Source organism: Delphinapterus leucas, chromosome 8 (genome assembly GCF_059928025.1).
Source record: "Delphinapterus leucas isolate spDelLeu-1000000601 "Yukka" chromosome 8, BTC_Dleu_Yukka2, whole genome shotgun sequence".
In the NCBI taxonomy this organism is placed as follows: Eukaryota; Metazoa; Chordata; class Mammalia; order Artiodactyla; family Monodontidae; genus Delphinapterus; species Delphinapterus leucas.
The window spans coordinates 44,693,672-44,720,785 of record NC_143136.1 but is presented as its reverse complement, the minus strand read 5'-3'; the positions used below and the strand labels follow the sequence as shown (position 1 = coordinate 44,720,785).

Here is a 27,114-nt window from a genome sequence, read left to right as displayed (position 1 = left end):
ATTCAGTCTTGGCAGGTTGTGCATTTCTAAGAATTTGTCCATTTCTTCCAGGTGGTCCTTTTTATTGGCATGGAGTTGCTTGTAGTAGTCTCTTAGGATGCTTTGTATTTCTGTGGTGTCTGTTGTAACTTCTCCTTTTTCATCTCTATTTTTATTGATTTGAGTCCTCTCCCTCTTTTTCTTGATGAGTCTGGCTAATGGTTTATCAATTTTGTTTATCTTCTCAAAGAACCAGCTTTCAGTTTTATTGATCTTTGCTATCATTTCCTTCATTTCTTTTTCATGTATTTCTGATCTGATTTTTATGATTTCTTTCCTTCTGCTAACTTTGGGTTTTTTTTGTTCTTCTTTCTCTAATTGCTTTAGGTGCAAGGTTAGGTTGTTTATTCGAGATGTTTCCTGTTTCTTAAGGTAGGATTGTATTGCTATAAACTTCCCTCTTAGAACTGCTTTTCCTGCATCCCATAGATTTTGGGTCGTCGTGTCTCCATTGTCATTTGTTTCTAGGTATTTTTTAATTTCCTCTTTGATTTCTTCAGTGATCACTTCGTTATTAAGTAGTGCATTGTTTAGCCTCCATGTGTTTGTATTTTTTACAGATCTTTTCCTGTAATTGATATCTAGTCTCATAGCATTGTGGTCGGAAAAGATACTTGATACAATTTCGATTTTCTTAAATTTACCAAGGCTTGATTTGTGACCCAAGATATGATCTATCCTGGAGAATGTTCTATGAACACTAGAGAAAAATGTGTATTCTGTTGTTTTTGGATGGAATGTCCTATAAATATCAATTAAGTCCATCTTGTTTAATGTATCATTTAAAGCTTGTGTTTCCTTATTTATTTTCATTTTGGAAGATCTGTCCATGGGTGAAAATGGGGTGTTAAAGTCCCCTATGAATGTGTTACTGTCGATTTCCCCTTTTATGGCTGTTACTATTTGCCTTATTTATTGACGTGCTCCTATGTTGGGTGCATAAATATTTACAATTGTTTTATCTTCTTCTTGGATCAATCCCTTGATCATTATGTAGTGTCCTTCTTTGTCTCTTCTAATAGTCTCTATTTTAAAGTCTATTTTGTCTGATATGAGAATTGCTACTCCAGCTTTCTTTTGGTTTCCACTTGCATGAAATATCTTTTTCCATCCCCTTACTTTCAGTCTGTATGTGTCCCTAGGTCTGAAGTGGTTCTCTTGTAGACAGCAAATATATGGGTCTTGTTTTGGTATCCATTCAGCCAATCTGTGTCTTTTGGTGGGAGCATTTAGTCCATTTACATTTAAGGTAATTATCGATATGTATGTTCCTATTCCTATTTTCTTAATTGTTTTGGGTTCGTTATTGTAGGTTTTTTCCTTCTCTTGTGTTTGTTGCCTAGAGAAGTTCCTTTAGCAGTTGCTGTAGAGCTGGTTTGGTAGTGCTGAACTCTCTCAGCTTTTGCTTGTCTGTAAAGGTTTTAATTTCTCCATCAAATCTGAATGAGATCCTTGCTGGGTAGAGTAATCTTGGTTGCAGGTTTTTCTCCTTCATCACTTTCAATATGTCCTGCCACTCCTTTCTGGCTTGCAGAGTTTCTGCTGAAAGATCAGCTATTAACCTTATGGGGATTCCCTTGTGTGTTATTTGTTGTTTTTCCCTTGCTGCTTTTAATATGTTTTCTTTGTATTTAATTTTTGACAGTTTGATTAATATGTGTCTTGGCATATTTCTCCTTGGATTTATCCTGTATGGGACACTCCGTGCTTCCAGGACTTGATTACTATTTCCTTTCCCATGTTAGGGAATTTTCAACTATAATCTCTTCAAATATTTTCTCAGTCCCTTTCTTTTTCTCTTCTTCTTCTGGAACCCCTATAATTCGAATGTTGGTGCGTTTAATGTTGTCCCAGAGGTCTCTGAGACTGTCCTCAGTTCTTTTCATTCTTTTTTCTTTATTCTGCTCTGCAGTAGTTATTTCCACTATTTTATCTTCCAGGTCACTTATCCGTTCTTCTGCCTCAGTTACTCTGCTATTGATCCCATCTAGAGTATTTTTCATTTCATTTATTGCATTGTTCATCATTGTTTGTTTCATCTTTAGTTCTTCTAGGTCCTTGTTAAATGTTTCTTGCATTTTGTCTACTCTATTTCCAAGATTTTGGATCATCTTTACTATCATTATTCTGAATTCTTTTTCAGGTAGACTGCCTATTTCCTCTTCATTTGTTAGGTCTGGTGTGTTTTTATCTTGCTCCTTCATCTGCTGTATGTTTTTCTGTCTTCTCATTTTGCTTATCTTACTCTGCTTGGGGTCTCCTTTTTGCAGGCTGCAGGTTCGTAGTTCCCGTTGTTTTTGGTGGCTGTCCGTAGTGGCTAAGGTTGGTTCGGTGGGTTGTGTAGGCTTCCTGGTGAAGGGGACTAGTGCCTGTGTTCTGGTGGATAAGGCTGGATCTTGTGTTTCTGGTGGGCAGGTCCATGTCTGGTGGTGTGTTTTGAGGTGTCTGTGGACTTATTATGATTTTAGGGAGCCTCACTGCTAATGGGTGGGGTTGTGTTCCTGTCTTGCTAGTTGTTTGGCATAGGATGTTCACCACTGTAGCTTGCTGGTCGTTGAGTGAAGCTGGGTGCTGGTGTTGAGATGGAGATCTCCACCATTTGATATTATGTGGAGCTGGGAGGTCTCTTGTGGAGCAGTGTCCTAAAGTTGGCTCTCCCACCTCAGAGGCACAGCACTGACTACTGGCTGCAGCACCAAGAGCCTTTCATCCACACGGCTCAGAATAAAAGGGAGAAAAAGTAGAAAGAAAGAATTAGTAGAAGTATAAAGAAAGAAAGAAAGAAAGAAAGGAGGGAGGGAAGGAGGGAGGGAGGGAGGGAGGAAGGAAGGAAGGAAGGAGGGAAGGAAGGAAAAAAGAAAGAAGATAAAGTAAAATAAAATAAAGTAAGATAAAATATGATAAAGTTATTAAAACAAGAAAATAATTATTAAGAGAAAGAAAAAACAAAACGGACGGATGGAGAGCCCTAGGACAAATTGTGGAAGCAAAGCTATACAGACAAAATCTCACATAGAATCATAAACATACACACTCACAAAAAGAGGAAAAGGGGAAAATATCATAAATCTTGCTCTCAAAGTCCACCTTCTCAATTTGTGATGATTCGTTGTCTAAAGGAGGGAAGAAAGGAAAGAAAGAATGAAGATAAAGTAAAATAAAATAAAGTTATTAAAATAAAAAGTAATTATTAAGAAAAAAAAAACGGACAGATAGAACCCTTGGACAAATGGTGGAAGCCAAGCTATACAGACAAAATCTCACACAGAAGCATAAACATACACACTCACAAAAAAAGGAAAAGGGGAAAAAATCATAAATCTTGCTCTCAAAGTCCACCTCCTTAATTTGGGATGATTCGTTGTCTATTCATGTATTCCACAGATGCAGGGTACATCAAATTGATTGTGGAGCTTTAATCCGCTGTTTCTGAGGCTGCTGGGAGAGATTTCCCTTTCTCTTCTTTGTTCTCACAGCTCCAAGAGGCTCAGTTTTGGATTTGGCCCCGCCTCTGCGTGTAGGTCACCAGAGGGCGTCTGTTCTTCGCTCAGACAGGATGGGGTTAAAGGAGCAGCTGATTCAGGGGCTCTGGCTCACTCAGGCCTGGCGGGGTGGGGAGGCACGGAGTGCGGGGCGGGCCTGCAGCGGCAGAGGCCGGCGTGATGTTGCACCAGCCTGAGGCACGCCATGCGTTCTCCCAGGGGAGTTGTCCCTGGATCCCGGGACCCTGGCAGTGGCAGGCTGCACAGGCTGCCCGGAAAGGGGGTATGGATAGTGACCTGTGCTCACACACAGGCTTCTTCGTGGCGGCAGCTGCAGCCTTAGCGTCCCATGCCTGTCTCTGGGGTCTGTGCTTTTAGCCACGGCTTGCGCCCGTCTCTGGAGCTCCTTTAAGCAGCGCTCTTAATCCCCTCTCCTCGCACACCAGGAAACAAAGAGTGAAGAAAAAGTCTCTTGCCTCTTCGGCAGGTCCAGACTTTTCCCCGGACTCCCTCCCGGCTAGCCGTGGCGCTGTGTTCACGCCGCCAACCCCAGTACTCTCCCTGCGCTCCGACCGAAGCCCGAGCCTCAGCTCACAGCCCCGCCCTCCCCAGCGGGTGAGCAGACAAGCCTCTCGGGCTGGTGAGTGCTGGTCGGCCCTGATTCTCTGTGCGGGAATCTCTCTGCTTTGCCCCCTGCACCCCTGTTGCTGTGCTCTCCTCCGCGGCTCCGAAGCTTTCCCCCTCCGCCACCCGCAGTCTCCGCCCGTGAAGGGGCTTCCTAGTGTGTGGAAACATTTCCTCCTTCACAGCTCCCTCCCACTGGTGCAAGTCCCGTCCCTATCCTTTTGTCTCTGTTTATTCTTTTTTCTTTTGCCCTACCCAGGTACGTGGGGGGTTTCTTGCCTTTTGGGAGGTCTGAGGTCTTCTGCCAGCATTCAGTAGGTGTTCTGTAGGAGTAGTTCCACGTGTAGATGTATTTCTGGTGTATCTGTGGGGAGGAAGGTGATCTCCGCGTCTTACTCTTCCGCCATCTTCCCGGAAGCCCTGTATATCTTCTTTGCTAAAGTATCTGTTCAAATATTTTGCCCATTTTATACATTGTGTTGTCTTGAGTTGTAAGCCTTCTTTATAAATTCTATATACAGCTCTTTTTTTGTTGTTGTTAGATGTATGTTTTGCATAAATTTTCTTCCAGTCTGTGGTATTTTTCCATTTTTGTAACAGTCTTTTGAAGAGGTGAAGTTTTAAATTTTTATGAAGTCCAATTCATTGATTTAAAAATTATTCAGTTTAAGAACTCTCTTGTAAACCCAAGATCATAAAGTTTTTCTGTTTTCCTCTATATTTTGATGTATGATACATTTTGAGTTGGCTGAGATTCATTTTCTCACATATGGCTGCCCAGCTGCTTCAGCATCATTTATTGAAAAGATTATCTTTTCCTCCATTGAATTAGCTAGGCACTTTTGTCAAAAATCAATTGACTAGATATTTGTGGGTCTATTTCTTGACTTTTTATTCAGTTCTATTTAACTATTTGTCCATCTTTATGTTATACTCATTGTCTTAATTACTGTAGGCTTACTGTAAATCTTGAAAGCAGATAGCATTAAGTCCTTCGACCTTGCTGTTTTTCAAAGCTGTTTTGGCTGTTTCAGTTCCCTTGTATTTCCATATAATTTAAAAAATTAACCTGCCAATTTCTAAAAAAGATCCTTCTATTATTTTGATGGGAATTGCATGGAATCTATAAGTAAAGTTGGGGAGAACATGCATCCCATTAATATCACGTTTTGTAATCCATAAACACAGTATATTTCTCCATTAATTGGGCCTTCTTTAATATCTCCCAGCCATGTTTTATAGTTGCCAGTGTACAACTCTTGCACATTTTTTGCCAGTTTTACCTTAGGTATTTCATATTTTAAAATCATGCATAAGAAATTTTGATTGAATGCTGGGCATTGTGAGTTTTAAATTGATATATGCTGGATCTTATTGTTTTCCTTTAAAGAGAGTTAGGCTTTATTCTGGCATGCAGTTATTTTACTTGGGATCAGAACCTTTTGCACCTAGCTTTTAACCTTTCCTAGGACAAGTCTAGAGCAGCCTTTACGTTGGAACTAACTTAACTCTGTGCTTTTGGGATGATTCCTTTCAGAGGACTCAATCTCTTTGTATAGTCCTGTGTATTATGAGGTATCTACACTCCGGCCAGTAGGAACACAAACCATCCCTAGACAAGTGTGAGCTCTGAGAATTGTTCAGCCTACTGCTTGTAGTGATTCTTTTCCCAACTTAATTTTTGAGTTCCATTCCATTATTAACATGTGAAGATTCAGTCAGAGATTTGAGGGTGTTCGTCTTATAACACCACCATCATCATTATAATCATCATTATTAAAAATAGTAATTTTTTTGAAACCAACCTCCAGCATCTTCACCCCTTGAAATCTCCCTACCTACTCCTTTTCCACCTACTCTGAAGTGAGCAATACCTCTTCTGTGCTTCAAGTGTAGTTTTCTAATCTCTGTCAAAGCACTTATTGCATGGTATTGAAATCATATATTTAAATAGTTGCTCACCCTATAAAATATAAACTCCTTGAGGGTAGAGATTCTAAGTCCTTCTTTTAGCCCTACCTCCTACCTCAGTGCCTGGTGTACCAGGCATTCAATACCTGTCGGTTGAATGAAGAATATTCATGTAATTAGTGTTTGTGTACATCCCCTGGTGGCCAGTGTGGGGGGAGTAGGGGACAAGGAAACCAAAGTATTCTTTGCTCCTTCTATAATATTTCCCTTAGTCCCTTCAAACTTCCCCAGGTCATAATAAGTAGGTGGTTTCTCTTCATTGTTCATAAAGGAGCCCAATCTTGTATTTATATTTAAGTATGTAAACCCACTGCATATGTGTTGTGACATTTATTGGCAAAAGAACAAAATTTAAATTGTTTGTGCATGTCCACTAGAAAGAGATGATCTGAGTTTCTTCATTGAGATTAGACCTGCAATTTAAAGTAGTATGTTTAAAAGGAAAAGTAAGATTATCTTTTCAGTATGTATATTTAAGGAATCCAGAAATTTAACCAGGTGATTACTCGAGTTATTTTTATAAAAAAAACTTTTTATGGGCTTCCCTGGTGGCGCAGTGGTTGAGAGTCCGCCTGCCGATGCAGGGGACACGGGTTCGTGCCCCGGTCTGGGAGGATCCCACATGCCGCGGAGCGGCTGGGCCCATGAGCCATGGCTGCTGAGCCTGTGTGTCCAGGGCCTGTGCTCCGCAACGGGAGAGGCCACAGCAGTGAGAGGCCTGCGTACTGCAAAACAAACAAACAAACAAACAAAACTTTTTATGGAAAACAGTAGCAACTATAAGCTATAGTACCTTGTACATAATAATTTTTTAATAAATGATAGCTATTACATTATTATTCCCTGATAGTCCAGCACTTCTAATTTCTTTGTTCTGTGACTATTAGAAAACCATCTACACTTCTAACAGTAAATTTTCCATGTTTATCCACTTTGCCTTTTAAAAAATTAATTAAGGTAAAATAGTGTCAATATAGCATTTCTTTTTGTAATTTACCAACCATATTACGCTAGGACACATTATCAACCAAATATGTTGAGCTATGTTTGACTTTACCATTTTCAAGATGGAAAAAATATTATCTCATGGAGTTGTGGATTCTTACAGGTGTCGCCCATACAAGCAATCCCATTAGTCAACAGTTTCTTGTAGAAGAAAATGCCTTTCCAGTACTTATCCAACTACTGAGAAATCACCCTTCTCCTAACATTAAGGTATATATAAGATTTTTTTGTGTGATATAGTAAAAATTAACATAAATGACTTTTTAAGAATAATTTGTATCTTTAGGCAAGCTCACAAGTATAATAAAAATATTTAACCTTTTAAACAAAATCTTAGAAGTTTAAACAAAAAAATTGCTACAAAGATAGTAGCAAAGATACCACTAAATTTTATTAAAATATGGTTTTTTCAAATATAATAAGAATGTCTCATGTCCTTACTCATCAAAGAAGTTTTATTCCTCAGATATTTGATTATCCATAGAATTTCTTCCCTACTTCCTCAGATAATGGTTGCTAAAACTGGGTGGGGATAATGAGGATGTGCGATTTATGTAGCAAAATTTCTCGAATATAAGTGAATCCTGTCAGTGCCACACCATCAATACAGCCCTGCCGTCTACAAAGCAGTCTGTGTTGTCTGGCAGCAATAGTTATCTCAAGGGTGGACACTGCTAGGTATTACTATGAGTTGTTGAGGAGTCATTCACTCTTCCATTTACTTCTAGTAAAATGCCTTTAATAAAACGACATTCACATCTATTCAAATCCTTTACCAAGGTTTTAGAAATTCAGGACGTCTATACTTGGCCAGACAGAAATTATAAGGACAAGAAATATATTTTCTCTTCAAAATTTGGTATGTGTTTTGCTGGAAATGAGAAAATAAAAATAATATAGGAGTAAAATATATAAGTAAACATAGCGTTGTTTCTTTTAAGGAATGTGTTTATTATCAGAAAAGATGTCATAAGTTATCTGGCTTTTCTTGCTGTGAAAGAGATTATTTCATTACAGGAGTTGATTAGGGAAACAAAAAAAAGAGGCATATGCTAGCAATTTTTTGGCTTGAATTATACGTAAAAACTGCAACGACTTTTAAAGTACAAATAAATTTCACAAGATGAAGGAAAATGCCACATAAAAATACATTTTTATTTTAAAATGTGCATTTTCATGGCCAGTTTACTTCAACTGCATCTATCTGTATTTCAGTATACATTTTCACTGAGTTCTTAAACTTGTTAAAACAAAACATAAATACATTTTAATACTTTTCCTCAAGTAAGATTCTATAGTAATTTTGCAATAATAATCATGCTTTTCAAATTCACACTTTTCATAGAAATGCATGGTGTAGCACTTTAAAAATTTGTCTACTGAGCCCAATAATAAACAAGGTTCATTAGCAACCTCCTTAAATGACTCCAGAACTAGAAGAGGAAAACTTCCTCAGGTCTACCTGCCAGTGTTTTGCTTCAATTAATTCAATGGTCAGTAGCTAACAAGCAGTTCAGAACAGCTTTATAATTCATGCTAGGAAATTAAAAAAACCTTTTTTTAGATGTAGAAGGAATACAACTATGCACTTAAGAGAAACTTCTTCACATGTCCTGCAGGCCCTTGTTGCCTCCCGTTATGCCCTCAAATGAAACTTTGTGATTGTGCAGCACACAGAAGGATATTTTCTCAGCTGTTAAAAATTATAAGGGACATTTCTCCAGAAGTTGTAAATGCCACTCTCTAAATACTAGTCAGAGAGATGGAATTAATGGATTTTATGGTATCTTTGAATTGGTATATCCTATATAAATATTTGTATAATGAAATATGTCATTTGATAAACCATGAGTGAAAAATAATTTTTGAAAATCACATTTTTAGGTTGAAGTGGCATTTTCCTTGGCATGCATTGTCCTAAGGAATGATCAGTTACAGAATGAATTACAAGAAAATGAAGGATTTAATTATGCTGATGTCCTTTATCTTCTTCACTCACAAGATAAGGTAATAACTATACAAAATATTAGAGCTCATTTAGAAGAAAATGATTTTTAGACTACATCCTCAAAATTTCATCAAGTTTTTTTCATGGCAATATTCAAATGTATTATTTAAGAAATGTAAATCTCTTTGGTGGGTTGTTAGTTTGTAATGATGGAATAATATTGTTCCATATTTTTCATAGTTGTCATATTTCGTCTTGAAATATAACAATTTTTTTTAATGTGCAGAGTCTCATTTTTTTAAATATCTTTATTGGAGTATAATTGATTTACAATGTTGTGTTAGTTTCTGCTGTATAACAAAGTGAATCAGCTATATGTACATATATCCCCATATCTCCTCCCTCTTGTGTCTCCCTCCCTCCCTCCCTATCCCACCCCTCTAGGTGGTCGCAAAGCACCGAGCTGATGTCCCTGTGCTATGCAGCTGCTTCCCATTAGCTATCTATTTTCATTTGGTAGTGTATATATGTCAATGCTACTCTCTCACTTTGTCCCAGCTTACCCTTCCCCCTCCCCGTGTCCTCAAGTCCATTCTCTATGACTGCGTCTTTATTCCTCTCCTGCCCCTGCGTTCATCAGAACCACTTTTTTTTTTTTTTAGATTCCATATATATGTGTTAGCTTATGGTATGTTTTTCTCTTTCTGACATACTTCACTCTGTATGACAGACTCTAGGTCCATCCACCTCACTACAAATAACTCAATTTCATTTCTTTTTATGGCTGAGTAATATTCCATTGTATATATGTGCCACATCTTCTTTATCCATTCATCTGTCGATGGACACTTAGGTTGCTTCCATGTCCTGGCTATTATAAAGAGAGCTGCAATGAACATTGTGGTACATGACTCTTTTTGAATTATGGTTTTCTCAGGGTATATGCCCAGTAGTGGGATTGCTGGGTCGTATGGTAGTTCTATTTTTAGTTTTTTAAGGAACCTCCATACTGTTCTCCATAGTGGCTGTATCAGTTTACATTGCCACCAACAGTGCAAGAGGGTTCCGTTTTCTCCACACCCTCTCCAGCATTTATTGTTTCTAGATTTTTTGATGATGGCCATTCTGACCTGTGTGAGGTGATACCTCATTGTAGTTTTGATTTGCTTTTCTCTAATGATTAGTGATGTTGAGCATCCTTTCATGTGTTTGTTGGCAATCTGTATGTCTTCTTTGGAGAAATGTCTGTTTAGGTCTTCTGCCCATTTTTGAATTGGGTTGCTTGTTTTTTTGATATTGAGCTGCATGAGCTGCTTGTATATTTTGCAGATTAATCCTTTGTCAGTTGCTTCTCCTGCAAATATTTTCTCCCATTCTTAAATGTAGCAATTTTAATACTTGGTGAAGAGCCAAAAAACAAATGTTTTTGGATGCATCAAACTTTAACCTAATTTTATGACATTTCAAAACTCAGTCATCCACTTCTTACCCAGTATTCTAGAGTGGTGGTTCTCAAACTATTTGTAATAAAGGAATAGCCTTTTATTCAGCAATCTGTTATGGGGAAATAATTTTAAAGCAACCAAATGTATGTATGTATGTATGTATGTATGTATTTAGTTATTTATGGCTGCGTTGGTTCTTCGTTGCTGTGCGTGGGCTTTCTCTAGTTGCGGTGAACGGGGGACACTCTTTGGGGGGGCCTCTCATTACGGTGGTTTCTCTTTGTTGCAGAGCACAGGCTCTGGGCATGTGGGCCTTAGAAGTTGTGGCACGTGGGCTCTAGAGCGCAGGCTCAGCAGTTGTGGCGCATGGGCTTAGTTGCTCCGCAGCATGTGGGATCTTCCCGGACCAGGGCTTGAACCCGTGTTCCCTGCATTGGCAGGTGGACTCCTAACCACTGCGCCACCAGGAAAGTCCCTAAAGCAACCAAATTTTAAATTTTGAAGTAATTTTAGACTTTCCATAAATTTGCAAAAACAGTACAGGGTGTTCTGGCTATCCTTCATATAGCTTTCCTGGATGTCAACCAGGAAATTAACTTCGATACAATAGTATTAGCTAATCTGCAGACTTCATTTTAAATTTTGCCAGTTTCTCACCAATGTCCTTTTCCTATTCCAGAATTCAATCCAGGATCCCACATTGCATCTAATTATCATGTCTCTTTAGTCTCCTTTAATCTGTGACACTCAGTCCTTTGTCTTTCATGATTTTCTGTCTTTCGTGATTGTGATATTTTTGATGAGTCCAGGCCAGTTATTTCATAGAATGTCCCTCAATTTATCTGATGTTTCTCACAGTTAAACTGAGGTTATGCATTTTGGCAAGAATACCATAGTCTTCACTCACTTTCCCTGTGCATCATTTCAGGGGGTACACGTTGATATACCTTATAACTGGCAATGTTAACTTTGGGTGCCTGATTAAAGTGGTGTCTGGCATATTTCTCCACTGTAAAGTTATTGTTCTTCCCTTTGTAATTAATAAGTACCTTGAGGTGAGACGCTTTGAGACTATGGAAATATTCTGTTTTGCCTCGTACTTTTGCTCACCAATTTTAGGATCCACTGATGCAATAATAATTACTCTGGCATCTGCCTAATGGCGATTATAAAAAAATTTCCCTTCTTTATTAATTTATTAATTGGTATTTAACTGTAAGGAAGAGCTGTTTCTTTTAAATGTCTATTCTCAGTTTCTATAATCCTTTTGTCAATGATTTTGTGGACTAACACTGGTCCATGGGCCACACTAGCCCTAGAGAAATAGAGAAACTCCCAAACTTTTGTTATCTACAGTGCATTTAGCAATAAGGGGAGAAAATTGCCAACTATGTCTCTCTCAGTTCTGGGAGATTTTGAGGAAGGAATAAGGATTGTAAGGGGGAGAAATGAAGTCATCGCATTAATTTTTTTAAATACAGAATTTTACTCTAGTGTAGTACACAAAAAGATGGAGAAGTGCTGCTGTAATATGGGCAAAAACAGGATGAGAGATTCATGTCTGACTGACTTTCTAAACTACATTTCTTCCTTCTCCACTCTGTTCCTTCCACACTTTACTCTCATTACCCTATTCCTCAGGGACACCCATCTTCTCCCTTTCCTTCTACTGCCCATTCCACTCTCAATCATTCTACTTTTCCTCCAACATTGTTACCACCTGCTTCACTCTCTGGACACTATTCCTTTGTACCTAATACTTTTCTTCTTGCCTGTGACCAGGTGACTATTTTGTAAGTACATACTTTTTTTTTAACTTTTGAATTTTATTTTATTTTTTTATACAGCAGGTTATTATTAGTCATCAATTTTATACACATCAGTGTATACATGTCAATCCCAATCGCCCAATTCAGCACACCACCATCCACACCTCCCCGCAGCTTTCCCCCCTTGGTATCCATACGTTTGTTCTCTACATCTGTATCTCAACTTCTGCCCTGCAAACCGGTTCATCGGTACCATTTTTCTAGGTTCCACATATATGCGTTAATATACGATATTTGTTTTTCTCTTTCTGACTTACTTCACTCTGTATGACAGTCTCTAGATCCATCCACGTCTCAACAAATGACCCAATTTCGTTCCTTTTTATGGCTGAGTAATATTCCATTGTGTATATATACCACATCTTTATCCATTCATCTGTCAATGGGCATTTAGCTTGCTTCCATGTCCTGGCTATTGTAAATAGTGCTGCAATGCACATTGGGGTGCGTGTGTCTTTTTGAATTATGGTTTTCTCTGGGAATATGCCCAGTAGTGGGGTTGCTGGGTCATATGGTAATTCTATTTTTAGTTTCTTAAGGAACCTCCATACTGTTCTCCATAGTGGCTGTATCAATTTACCTTTCCACCAACAGTGCAAGAGGGTTCCCTTTTCTCCGCACTCTCTCCAGCATTTCTTGTGTGTAGATTTTCTGATGATGCCCGTTCTAACTGGTGTGAGGTGATACCTCATTGTAGTTTTGATTTGCATTTCTCTAATAATTAGTGATGTTGAACAGCTTTTCATGTGCTTCTTGGCCATCTGTATGTCTTCTTTGGAGAAATGTCTATTTAGGTCTTCTGCCCATTTTTGGATTGGGTTGTTTGTTTCTTTAATATTGAGCTGCATGAGCTGTTTATATATTTTGGAGATTAATCCTTTGTCCATTGATTCATTTGCAAATATTTTCTCCCATTCTGAGGGTTCTCTTTTCCTCTTGTTTATGGTTTCCTTTGCTGTGCAAAAGCTTCGAAGTTTCATTAGGTCTCATTTGTTTATTTTTCTTTTTATTTCCATTACTCTAGGAGGTGAATCAAAAAAGATCTTGCTGTGATTTATGTCAAAGAGTGTTCTTCCTAAGTTTTCCTCTAAGAGTTTTATAGTGTCTGGTCTTACATTTAGGTCTCTAATCCGTTTTGAGTTTGTTTTTGTGTATGGTGTTAGGGAGTGTTCTAATTTCATTCTTTTACATGTAGCTGTCCAGTTTCCCCAGCACCACTTATTGAAGAGACTATCTTTTCTCCATTTTATATTCTTGCCTCCTTTATCATAGATTAGTTGACCATAGGTGCGTGGGTTTATTTCTGGGCTTTCTATCTTGTTCCATTGATCTATGTTCCTGTTATTGTTCCAGTATCATATTGTCTTAATTACTGTAGCTCTGTAGTATAGTCTGAAGTCAGGGAGTCTGATTCCTCCTGTTACGCTTTTTTCCCTCAGGACTGCTTTGGCTATTCGGGGTCTTTTGTGTCTCCATACAAATGTTAAGATTTTTTGTTCTAGTTCTACCAATGGTAAAAAATGCCATTGGTAATTTGATAGGGATTGCATTGAATCTGTAGATTGCTTTGGGTAGTATAGTCATTTTCAGAATATTGATTCTTCCAGTCCAAGAACATGGAATATCTCTCCATCTGTTGGTATCATCTTTAATTTCTTTCATCAGTTAGAGTTTTCTGCATACAGCTCTTTTGTCTCCCTAGGTAGGTTTATTCCTAGGTATTTTATTCTTTTTGTTGCAATGGTAAATGGGAGTGTTTCCTTAATTTCTCTTTCAGATTTTTCATCATTAGTGTATAGGAATGCAAGAGATTTCTGTGCATTAATTTTGTATCCTGCAACTTTACCAAATTCATCGATTAGCTCTAGTAGTTTTCTGGTGGCATTTTTAAGATTCTCTATGTATAGTATCATGTCACCTGAAAACAGTGACAGTTTTACTTCTTCTTTTCCAATTTGTATTTCATTTTCTTCTCTGATTGCCATGGCTAGGACTTCCAAAACTATGTTGAATAATAGTGGTGAGAGTGGACATCCTTGTCTTGTTCCTGATCTTAGAGGAAATGCTTTCAGTTTTTCACCACTGAGAATGATGTTTGCTGTGGGTTTGTCACATATGGCCTTTATTATGTTGAGGTAGGTTCCCTCTATGCCCACTTTCTGGAGAATTTTTATCATAAGTGGGTATTGAATTTTGCCAAAAGCTTTTTCTGCATCTATTGAGATGATCATATGGTTTTTCTTCTTCAATTTGTTAACATGGTGTATCACATTGATTTGTGTATATTGAAGAATCCTTGCATCCCTGGGATAAATCCCACTTGAGCATGGTGTATGATCCTTTTAATGTGTTGTTGGATTCTGTTTGCTAGTATTTTGTTGAGGATTTTTGCATCTATATTCATCAGTGATATTGGTCTGTAATTTTCTTTTTTTTGTAGTATCTCTGTCTGGTTTTGGTATCAGGGTGATGGTGGCCTCACAGAATGAGTTTGGGAGTGTTCCTTCCTCTGAAAATTTTTGGAAGAGTTTGAGAAGGATGGGTGTTAGCTCTTATCTAAATGTTTGATAGAATTCACCTGTGAAGCCATCTGGTCCTGGAATTTGGTTTGTTGGAAGAATTTTTTTTTTTTTTTTTGGGCGGTATGCGGGCCTCTCACTGTTGTGGCCCCTCCCGTTGTGGAGCACAGGCTCCGGACGTGCAGGCTCAGCGGCCATGGCTCACGGGCCCAGCCGCTCCGCGGCATGTGGGATCTTCCCCAACTGGGGCACGAACCCGTGTCTCCTGCATCGGCAGGCGGACTTTCAACCACTGCGCCACCAGGGAAGCCCTGTTGGAAGATTTTTAATCACAGTTTCAATTTCATTACTTGTGATTGGTCTGTTCATATTTTCTATTTCTTCCTGGTTCAGTCTTGGAAGGTTATACCTTTCTAAGAATTTGTCCATTTCTTCCAGGTTGTCCATTTTATTGGCATAGAGTTGCTTGTAGTAGTCTCTTAGGATGCTTTGTATTTCTGCGGTGTCTGTTGTAACTTCTCCTTTTTCATTTCTAATTTTAGTGATTCAAGTACTCTTCCTCTTTTTCTTGATGAGTCTCACTAATGGTTTATCAATTTTGTTTATCTTTTCAAAGAACCAGCTTTTAGTTTTATTGATCTTTGCTATTGCTTTCTTTGTTTTTATTTCATTTATTTCTGCTCTGATCTTTATGATTTCTTTCCTTCTGCTAACTTTGGGTTTTGTTTGTTCTTCTTTCTCTAGTTCCTTTAGGTGTAAGGTTAGATTGTTTATTTGAGATTTTTCTTGTTTCTTGAGGTAGGCTTGTATAGCTATAAACTTCCCTCTTAAAACTGCTTTTGCTGCATACCATAGGTTTTGGATTGTCGTGTTTTCATTGTCATTTGTCTCTAGGTATTTTTTGATTTCCTCTTTGATTTCTTCAGTGACCTCTTGGTTATTTAGTAATGTATTGTTTAGCCTTCATATGTTTTTTACGTTTTTTTCCCTGTAATTCATTTCATTTCTAATCCCATAGCGTTGTGGTCAGAGAAGATGCCTGATATGATTTCAATTTTCTTAAATTTACTGAGGCTTGATTTGTGACCCAAGATGTGATCTATCCTGGAGAATGTTCCACGCACACTTGAGAAGAAAGTGTAATCAGCTGTTTTTGGATGGAATGTCCTATAAATATCTATTAAATCTATCTGGCCTATTGTGTCATGTAAAGCTTCTGTTTCCTTAATTATTTTCATTTTGGATGATCTGTCCATTGCTGTAGGTAAGGTGTTAAAGTCTCCCACTATTACTGTGTTACTGTCGATTTCCTCTTTTATAGCTGTTTTATAGCTGTTTCCTCTTTTATAGCAGTTGCCTTATGTATTGAGGTGCTCCTATGTTGGGTGCATATACATTTACAATTGTTATATCTTCTTCTTGGATTGATCCCTTGATCATTTTGTAGTGTCCTTCCTTGTCTCTTGTAACATTCTTTATTTTAAAGTCTATTTTATCTGATAGGAATATTGCTACTTCAGCTTTCTTTTGATTTCCCCTTGCATGGAATATCTTTTTCCATCCCCTCACTTTCAGTTTGTATGTGTCCCTAGGTCTGAAGTGGGTCTCTTGTAGACAGCATATATATGGGTCTTGTTTTTGTATCCATTCAGCAAGTCTGTGTCTTTTGATTGGAGCATTTAATCCATTCATGTTTAAGGTAATTATCGATATGTATGTTCTTATGACTATTTTCTTAATTGTTTTGGGTTTGTTTTTGTAGGTCCTTTTCTTCTCTTGCGTTTCCCACTTAGAGAAGTTCCTTTAGCATTTGTTGTAGAGCTGGTTTGGTGGTGCTGAATTCTCTTAGCTTTTGCTTGTCTGTAAAACTTTTGATTTCTCCATCGAATCTGAATGAGATAGTTGCCAGGTAGAGTAATCTTGGTTGTAGGCTCTAACCTTTCATCACTTTAAGTATATCATGCCACTCCCTTCTGGCTTGTAGAGTTTCTGCTGAGAAATCAGCTGTTAACCTTATGGGAATTCCCTTGTATGACATTTGTTGTTTTTCCCTTGCTGCTTTCAATAATTTTTGCCAATTTGATTACTATGTGTCTTGGCGTGTTTCTCCTTGGGTTTATCCTGTACGGGAATTGCTGCGCTTCCTGGACCTGGGTGGCTATTTCCTTTCCCGTGTTAGAGAAGTTTTTGATATAATCTTTTTTTGATATAATCTCTTCAAATATTTTCTCTGGTCCTTTCTCTCTCTTTTCCTTCTGGGACCCCTATAATGCGAATGTTGTTGCATTTAATGTTGTCTCAGAGGTCTCTTAGGCTGTCTTTATTTCTTTTCATTCTTTTTTCTTTATTCTGTTCCATGTTAGTGAATTCCACGATTCTGTCTTCCAGGTCACTTATCCGTTCTTCTGCCTCAGTTATTCTGGTATTGATTCCTTCTAGTGTAGTTTTCGTTTCAGTTATTTTATTGTTCATCTCTGTTTGTTTGTTCTTTAATTCTTCTAGGTCTTTGTTAAACATTTCTTGAATCTTCTCGATCTTTGCCTCCATTTTTTTTTTCAAGGTCTTGGATCATCTTCACTATCATTATTCTGAATTCTTTTCCTGGAAGGTTGCCTATCTCTACTCATTCAGTTGTTTTTCTGGGGGTTTATCTTGTTTCTTCATCTGGTACATAGCCCTTTCCCTTTTCATCTTGTCTGTCTTTCTGTGAATGTGGTTTTTGTTCCACAGGCTGCAGGATTGTAGTTCTTCTTGCTTCTGCTGTCTGCGCTCTCTCCTTTCTAATTTTTCAGTAAGTCCTGGCCTTCCTGGGCGAGGAGGGGCGACAACACGCATCGCCGCTCCTTCTCAGACTACTTTTCTTTGTTGCTGGAGTTTTGGGGGAGGGGAGGGAAAGGGTGGAAATGTTGGACGCTGGGGCAGCCGAGGCCCATGAAGACCCAGGAGAGGGGCTGCAGAGGGTGTTCAGGCCACTGGCTCCTGCCCTGCCATCCCGGCCGCCGCTGCTGCTGCCTGGGACCTGGGGCCTCGGCGGTGCTTGCTCTGCTCCTGCGCTGTGAGCTCTCGGGAGCCGCACCAGTACATAATTTTTATTATTGAAAATTTCAATCAGAAAAAGAATGACAAAGTAGCATAGTGAACTCAAATATTCCCATGACCTAGCTTCAGCAGTTATCAACTCATGGCCAATCTTATTTATATATTCCCTCATTTCCCCTATATTACTTTTGAAGCAAATCTCAGGCATCATATAATTTTATCTGTAAATATTTCCGTATGTACCTATAGCATTTTTATATGATTAAGAGCAGCAGAAGAAAACTCACTAAGATTAATTGTTCTCTCACACTAAGATTAATGGTTCTCTCTCTCTGTACTACCATGTTCAAATAAAATATTATAAATAAGATTTAATGATAAGATTGTATTATATGGACCATACTTGTTAATCTTTGGCAAGTGGACTGCCAAAGGGAGAATTGCCTTTTGCTCTGTTTGCCCACTCCCAGAATGTTAAAGTGCGATTTTTAAAAGGAAACCATTTTTCTTTTATTCTCCCTTAGAATATAGTACAGTAGAATTTTTGTAAAATTTGTACTTATTTTAAGAAATGACAGATATCTCACAAGGCATAAAATTCAATATATATCATGCTATACAAGAGAAGTTTTGATTTATCAGCTCTATTTCAAAATATTGAAAGAAAAATATGTTGAAACAAAAGTTGAAGGTTAATGAAATCGTGGAGTTTCCTATTACCATTTAGGTATTCATTTGCATAATCAGTAATCTAACATTCCATTTAAAAATTAAAATTTTTCTCTTTTCTTCTCCCTGATACCACAACCTAATTCTCTGTTTTATCTGTTCAGTAACATTCTGGGGTAACTCTATTATCTGTTTTCCCCAATAATGTCATATTTTACTCCCAGAGATACAAATGAAATGTATCTTAATATGCAAGAATTCAAAACCTATTACCCTTGAGTAACATGACAAATGAAGTAAGTTAAAGATAATGCATGTTTCTCCTATTTCTAGGATATTCGTTTAAGAGCAGGCTATGCGTTAACCCTTTTTGCCTTCAGTAGTCGCTTTCAACAATACTTAATATTGGAAAGTGGAATAATGACCATATCAACTTTTGAACCTTTTCTTGAATCAACATTTGAAACTGAGAAGGCAATGGCAGCTTTTCAGGTATAAAATTGAAGGTTAAAACTTCAAATCAATATGTCTTTTTAGTGAAAACTGAAAAATTAGAAAAAACTTTGGATCTGGAAAAACGTTTACTGCTTTTGTAAAATTCACAGTATTTTTGACACCAGTCCCTTCCTCACTTCATAAAAACTCCATTATCTATGAGGATTTCTTCATTTATATAGAATTTTACAAGTCACAAGGCACTTTTGTCTTTATATCTCATCTGATGCTTATAACAACCCTATCAGATGGATAGAAATATAGTATTATTTTCATCAACCCTATTTTACAAGGAAATAGGTAGAGAAACATGGTAGTGTCCAAGACAAGTTTTCTAACTGCAAATCTTTAGCTGATCACCTAATTCTTCAACCATGTAGACAACCTTATGTATCTGGATTCTTCTTGGTCTTATTCTTCTTTTTCTATCCTATGACCTTTAGAAGTATTTTCTATGAACCCAAACTTCAACAATGCAAAAGTTGCAAACATCGTAGAAGGAATAATATGGCCTACGATGGTCACTGCAGTGATCAGATAGGGATATGTACTCTAGGTCCTCCCCACACAGCTCGCTTCTCATTGAATCATACCAAATTACCCCTCTTACTTTTCTGAGAAGTATCCCCTCAGAAATAAAAGGTTAATTACAGAAGCTGAGTAGAAAATGTTTAATGATTCTATGCCTCTTTTTTGTTTTTAGATTATTATATTAGCTAAAGTCATTATAGACGTGGACCACATTACTTTGACTGCAAGAGGTGTTACTATTTTAGTTGATAGTCTGTATTCAGTTCATTCCACTACTATTGTCTTGACAGGTAAGAAATAACTAGAAGCTAATCATATCCACCTAAAACTGTTTACAAAAAATTTTTTTGGTAATCTGAGCAATAATAAAATAATAAACCTGATATTGTGTCACACAGTTTGAAGAATGAACTCATATAAGTCTACACGGAACTCCAGAGTTAAGGCTACATGGAACAATGAAAGTCTACTGTGCACCTCAAATAGAACCTTTCTGATTTCCTAATTACTTTTTTGAACCCTTAATTACTTTTTCCAGAATGTAAGATGAGAATTCAACTATGAGCTACCAACAACAAAATTTGTACACTGCTTTATAATAATACTGGCAGATTTATACTGATAACCTCTGTCTGGTTTCCTTTTGACTAATTGCGCATATTTGTCTAATATTTAAGAGTTCTCTACGTTGCTATGCAATATAGCAAAGCAAAGTGGTCCAACAGAGTTCTTGACATAGTTAGTGCTAATTGTGTGACTATGTCTATCTAGACCTAACTCTCCAGATGATCAATACATTAGTTCTCTTGATCTATCATGCTCAATACAACATAAAACAGTATCAAAACGACAGCCATATGGAGTGACAACTACCAAAAAATAAAGCATTTGTTTTTTTAACTGAAATGGATTACTGAACACAGTGAAGGAATCTCCACTTGCTGCCATAAAATTACATTTTTATGGAGCGTGTTTACTTGGCATGGAAGGTAAATTCAAGCAAACAAAAACTTTCTGATGAAAACTATCTAGGAAAAATACATGTTTAAAAGAAGTTATTAAATATATTTTTATCTAAATAACATTCTTAATTCAATGTCATAGTAATTCTATGACTCTGAAAAACAATTGTAGTGGGTTTCAATTTTACTCCACAAACTCTTCTGTGCAAGAAATGCCATATTATTCTAGCTTTCAAATATTAATTTTCCCAGGCTGGTAGAAACAATCTCAAAAATTATTGGGCTTTCTCTGTACTCCACCACTGGAGTCATATGCATCTCCAGAGCCATATGCATGTCTGGGGTATCTCAAGCAAAGCCAGATATTCAGGCCTCAGGTATAATGTAAAATAAATGATATGCTCAAGTCCAAGTTGATATGGTTTCCAGAAGATGTTCCAAAAGCATAAAATTTTGCAGAGACTGAGATTTCTGTTGCCAAGTGTCCAGTTTTCCTATGTACACCACTTAGCCATTCTTCACTCAAAGCTCCTGCTATCTCTGTTTTAGTTTTAGATTCTCTGCCCTTCCCATTGGTTCCCCATTTCTTACTCCCTATCTTTAAAGACTCCTCTGTCCCTTCCCCCTGGCATAATGCCTTCTATAAACTCAGGCTTTTGAAAATATAAGCCTGAAAGAAAGGTTATCTTTAGACAATTTTTGCTCTAGGCCATACAACCCAGCCCTGCTCATCCTGAGGCAATAAATACAAAGGGCTTCCTGGCTTATAATGGAGGCTGGAAAAAAATACAAGGAGAACAAAAACTCAGTTAATACCTCAATAAAGTATCCACCCACAAATGTAAAATTACATTTATATCTTAAAATTTGTGTTACACCTATTCCAACACAGCAACAATACTGTGAAAGAATATCACACGGAAGTTGTAAGAATAAAACACGAATTCGAATGAAACAATCTTAAGTTCGTAGCTGCACATTTATTTAATTACTAAATCACTTTATTACTTCAATCTCAAAACATTTCTTTTTATAACAAGAACTTCAATGATCATAAACTTCAATAAGTAATACATTACTTGGTTTTAAAATACCATTAAGCTCTGAACTCAAAGCCATCTGAATTGCAAAAAGGACATTAAATTTTCTTACAGTAGTTCAAACATTATGTTCATAGTCATTAAACAAACCATAAAAGCTCAAAACAAAATATATTCTGAAGCCAAGAGGAAGAAAACCTCTGATTTTTCAAAATTCCCCACTCTTAAATAAACCTATTTAACTTCTACTGTTTGTGACAGAAAACCAAACCATAATTTTGGGGAAAGTTTATTCTACATTTAACACACATGCTTTTTCTCAGCAGGTCTTCATTAATAGAGATGTCTTGAGACTTAAACCTTTTTAAAGATTTTTTTGATGTGGACCATTTTTAAAGTCTTTATTGAATTTGTTACAATATTGCTTCCGTTTTATGTTTTGGTTTTTTGGCCGCACGGCATGTGCGATCTTAGCTCCCCGACCAGGGATCTAACCCGCACCCCGTGCATTGGAAGGTTAAGTCTTAACCACTGGACCGCCAGGGAAGTCCCTCAAACCTTTTTTAATACTTTAATATATGCAAGTGAATGAAAGCACAGTATATCAGTTTATACCAATTAAATAACACAGGCTTTTTTTTTCTTGTTGTTTAATTTATAGGGAATTTAATAGCTACCCTGGCTCATTCTAGAGCTGGTATTCCAGAAGCATTTACCACATTAGGGACAATCCAACAGCTCTGCTATCATTTGTACTCAAGGCAAGAAGAGGTAAAAAAAAAAAATAATAATAATAATAAATTTGAAAATAGAGTATTCTAAAATATAATTTGCCTCTCTCTCACTTCTGCAGGCTAATTTCTCCACAGGTTGAGTCTCATATAATAGTTCATATTACTAACTCAAAATTTGATTATTTTTCTAGTACTACATTTGCCATTCACAATTCTGGTTTCCACAAAATGTGCACATTCATTTTAACTTCAATCTTTAAGATTCAGTCTACAAGTACATGGATGATACAGAAATTTATAATTATTTATAAAATATTTTATATTTTATAATTAAAATCATTGTCATTTCTATGATTATTTGTAGTGAATGAAAGTGGAATCCATTGGAAAATTTTCCTTACCTGCCAAACAGTGTTAGAGTGAGGGTACCTGAAGACCAGGCTGGCCACAGTAGTGTTTTGCCTCTAAAACATTACTATACATAGTAGTGTTTCCTTTGCTTTTCCCACGGGGTCTAAGGCAGTATTTCTCCAACTTTAGGGTACAACAGAATAACCTGGAGGACTTGTTACACCATAGACTGCTGGGCTCCATTCACAAAGTTTCTGATCTAATACATCTGGTGTAGGCCCTAGAATTTGCATTTTTAACAAGTTCCCAGAAGCTGAGGCTGCTGGTCCAGAACCACTGTTCAAGGTGTGGAAGATTTTTGGGCATATACAGCAGTCAGATGCCAGTGTAAAGACCACTATGTCAACCTTCTGATACCCTGCATGGGCCTGGTTTATGTTCCTTTCTTTGACATTTCTTATGCCACCATGAACAGATTCTCCTAAGAACTTCCCAGGAATATACTTTTATTAATTATATGAACAACCTAATTACTTCAGAGTCAAATGCAGAGGGTATTTCCTTCAAAGAAATAATTACTTTTTCTGGAGTCCCATGGCCTGATACTTGTGCTTGTTTCTTTGGTTTTGCCGTGGAAAATTGAGTTGCTTCCCTGTGCACCTTATTTTTAACTTACTTTTATGCTATACTCTCTAACTTGGTTTCCTATATTACAATCACCTGTGCAGTTTTGAAAAGTCCCAATGTTCAGTTCAATGCACCCCAAAGTAATTAAATCAGTTTCTAGGGGGTGGAATACAGACATGATTTTCATAGTTATCCAGGTGATTCCAATGCACAATGAAGACCGAGACCTACTGTCTTAGTTCAAACTCAAAGGTTCTAACTCGGGCTGCCCATTAGAATCACCTATGGCACTTTAAGAACAATATACAATGCCAGATTCTACTAAGAGAGTCTGTATTTAGTTGGTGGGCTTTTTCTTTTTTAAACTCCTGGTGATTCTAAAAATGCAGTCAGGACTGAGAACAACTACTAGAAATCAATGGCAATTGACAGCCTTCCCTAAAAATATTGCTGCTATGCTTCTATCTATAGAGGCCATCAGTTGACATACATATTTGCTATGCATAGCTACAGAGACTTTCCTTTGAAATATTTAATGAGAGCACTGGGTTAGATATTTTAAGAACAAAGCTCAATGGTTAAGGAGAAATTGTTTCCTCTTCATTTAGGTTCGCATGGCTTGCTCCAGTGCTCTTGGCTACTTAACTTACAATGCAAATGCTTTCCGAATCTTATTAAAGGAATGCAGGAATAAGCCTAATCAGTTCCTTCGTATAACAAAGAATATCAGCAGAGATGCAAGTATAAACCCAGCATTTTTAAAGGAATTTCAAATGCAACAAAGAGTGGGACTTCCTTCCTTAAGGTATTGTTTCTATGTTTGAAGTTGCAGTAGTAAAGTTACTGAGAGGAATTTTTAAGGAAGTTTAAGGAAGATCAAACACGGGGAACCGTCCTTGTTATGCATCTACGCATTGTAAAACAAAGGATAAACTTCATTCTAAATGTCCATTGCCAAAGCCTGTTTAAATTCCGAGTTAGCAACAGAATTGTAAGTGCAGACAAGAATACAACCTGATCTTGGGGATCCTGTCTGGCCAGGATTATTCATCCGCCTTTCAGAAAAGTTTCTGGAAGACTGGTTGCCTCCAAGTCTGATCCAGGAAGCCATTTTTTTGTAGACTGGGGTACATTTGAGAGCTCTGAGGCAACCAGGAATGCCACTATGACCTTGGCATCAAATGGGACTCTTAGACTTGATCCAAAGCTAGGCCAAATTCCCAGGGCAGAAACAGGGCTAAATCAGACCCTGTGGTTCAAGTTATGGCAAAGTTTGCCAGGCATTTATTCAGATGATTTTGCCTCAGTGTTATAGTTCTATCATGAACTTAAGTTTCTGAAAAAAGAGAGAAGAGGAGAATCTCCTTACAATGGACATATTTTCTCTTCTTCTGTAATTGTAGCTGAATTACAAGTCTCTGCAAATAGTGCTATTTACATATAGGAAACAGAACTACTCAAGATATATTATTAACTCTACGATAGTAGAAGAGAATAGGACCCAACAGCATATCATGGTTCTATAAGTCAATTTCAAGTATAGAGAAAAATGAGTATATCTTCAGAGTCACTTTAATTTGAATTCTTTGAAAAACTGAAAACCCCAAACTGATTATCTAATTTTATATAATAAGCCAGGGAAAACTAAATTACAATTGCTTTAATTGACAATGTTAAAAGTAATATTCACCAATTCAAAAAATTAGTTTAAATAATGGAAGTATTATTTTACAGTCATTCCCACAGCTAGCCCATACGGCAACTTTTTGGGAATTAGAAAAAGATGCCCCTTCCTCAGTACACTTTACTGCCATCCCCTGGAAAATGGTTGTAGTAACCATACAAATCTACAATGACTGTAAGGTGAATGGCACCCTCTGTAGTTGTGAACACTCAACTTTCAGGATTATAAGCAGTACCAAGTGGTCAGTAAACTTATAGGAATGGCTACCAAGTGAGGTGGAACTGGTAAGCAAATAACAATTACTCCCATAACTAATAATAATTCTATGCACTCTCCTTAGAGCATTTACATACACTATTCCCTTTAATTTTCATAACAATCCTATAAAGGAATTTGATGTAAATGAAACTATGGGAAATGCACTAAAAGATTAAGTTCCACAAAATATTCCTTGATTCCACTACTGGAAACATAAAGTAGATTGATTTTGGTTGGGATCACAACATCATTGTTTTGGAATATATTCCACTTCTCTATTCCCACACCCCTATTCAGCCCCAGATTAGAAGTCTTTGGATGTATAAATTTTGAAGTATGTAGAGAGCCATAATTTTACTGTTAACTGACCCTCCATGAAAGTACTCTGAGCCTAAGAGTAGCTAGTTTCACGTAACCCTATAGCCATGAAGCTGGCCTATTGAATAGATTGGGGCCTGTGCCTCATTAAAGTTGACAACAGCAAATGTTCCTCATCAAATTAACCAGGAACACATTTGTGATAAGCAGTCTTAATATTTTAACTTTAATCAAGACTTACATTTTATTACCAGGGAAACTGTGTAATACCATATTTATATGTTACATGCACAGGATGATAATTACTATACTACTTCTTTTAAAGCCACACACATCATGTTAACTTAGGTATACCTTGTTATTCTTTGGCTTGAAACATTTCATAGGTATTACATTGCTTTGAAAATAAAGTTTAAATTTTCTCTTATTAATATATAAAATGACCTGACCTTTATCCTCCAAACTTACCTCCCATCATGTCTCCAGATACCTTTAATTCCGATCACACCAGACTACTTAGTGCCCTTTGAACTTGCCATGCTGTTTTATAGTATGGTAATTTTTCATATCCTATTCCCTCTATCTGGAATACCCGCCCCCCACCTCATCCATTTAAAGACCTATTTTCTTCAGAGTCTAACTGAAGTGTCTCTTCTTCAATGGAGCTTTCCCTGATCACTTCAAGCAGATTTACTCTTCCAAATGTTTTGGGTGATAAGCGAGTCAATGAGTGACAGAATATAAAACACCTACAGGTAACATGCATAGTTAGTACAGGTAACGTATAAATTAGACCATTAGGCACTGAACATGGTACCTGGGTGTACTAAGTCTTTATATATATCTAGTTTTTGTGATAAAAATGTTTTCCTTTTAGTCTGGAGAAAAATGGAGGACCATCCATAATTCCTGTCTTTAAAAAAGGTAATTGATTTTTCTTTTATACTTTCTAGCCCTGAGACTTTATAATTGTTCATTTCTAAGAATTTAAAATGTAGGGACTACCAAAAAACATGTTTACCTGTAAACTTATGCTTTTTTAATTCTATATACCTAAAATATCTTCCCATTTACAAGCCCATGTTAATCATTTCTTTTAAGACTTCCCTACTAATATCACTTGACAGAAATCCCTCTCTTTGCTTTTTCCCACATGTAAATGACTTTAATTACGATCTTGCTATTATTGTTTCATATACAACTTGTCTATCTTATAAGTTCTTAGGGCAGAGACCACAGTTTCCACTGATACTATGTAGTTTTATACAAAGTTGGCAGATCATGGCTCAGTGGCCTAGGCCTGCGAGATCAGAGTCTAGATCTTATAATGTTACTCATCAATTCCTATCAGACATGTAATGGGGAAAATAAATTACTTACTGGTTTTATGTATATGCTTAGTGCTTGTTCATGTGTGCGTAGTGTAGGACCAAAATCAGTCTTACTTGGTATATTACCTTACTGTCAAAAGCAAAAATAGAACCTTCTGAAATCAAGATCACTTTGCTGGAGTCACAAATGGAAAGAGAGAGAATAAGAAAAGG

At 37.1% G+C, this 27,114-nt stretch overlaps 1 protein-coding gene across 1 annotated transcript in view; it reads left to right on the top strand.

Moving 5' to 3' along the window:
* Positions 1 to 27,114, top strand: part of ANKAR (ankyrin and armadillo repeat containing) — a 100,123-nt gene that overhangs the window by 56,346 nt on the left and 16,663 nt on the right. Inside the window, exons 15-21 of the mRNA XM_089916574.1 lie at positions 7,225 to 7,331; positions 9,006 to 9,128; positions 18,904 to 19,062; positions 19,769 to 19,886; positions 22,260 to 22,369; positions 23,919 to 24,115; positions 26,448 to 26,494. Coding sequence (XP_089772700.1) covers positions 7,225 to 7,331; positions 9,006 to 9,128; positions 18,904 to 19,062; positions 19,769 to 19,886; positions 22,260 to 22,369; positions 23,919 to 24,115; positions 26,448 to 26,494 — 861 coding nt within the window. The remainder of the gene's footprint in view (positions 1 to 7,224; positions 7,332 to 9,005; positions 9,129 to 18,903; positions 19,063 to 19,768; positions 19,887 to 22,259; positions 22,370 to 23,918; positions 24,116 to 26,447; positions 26,495 to 27,114) is intronic.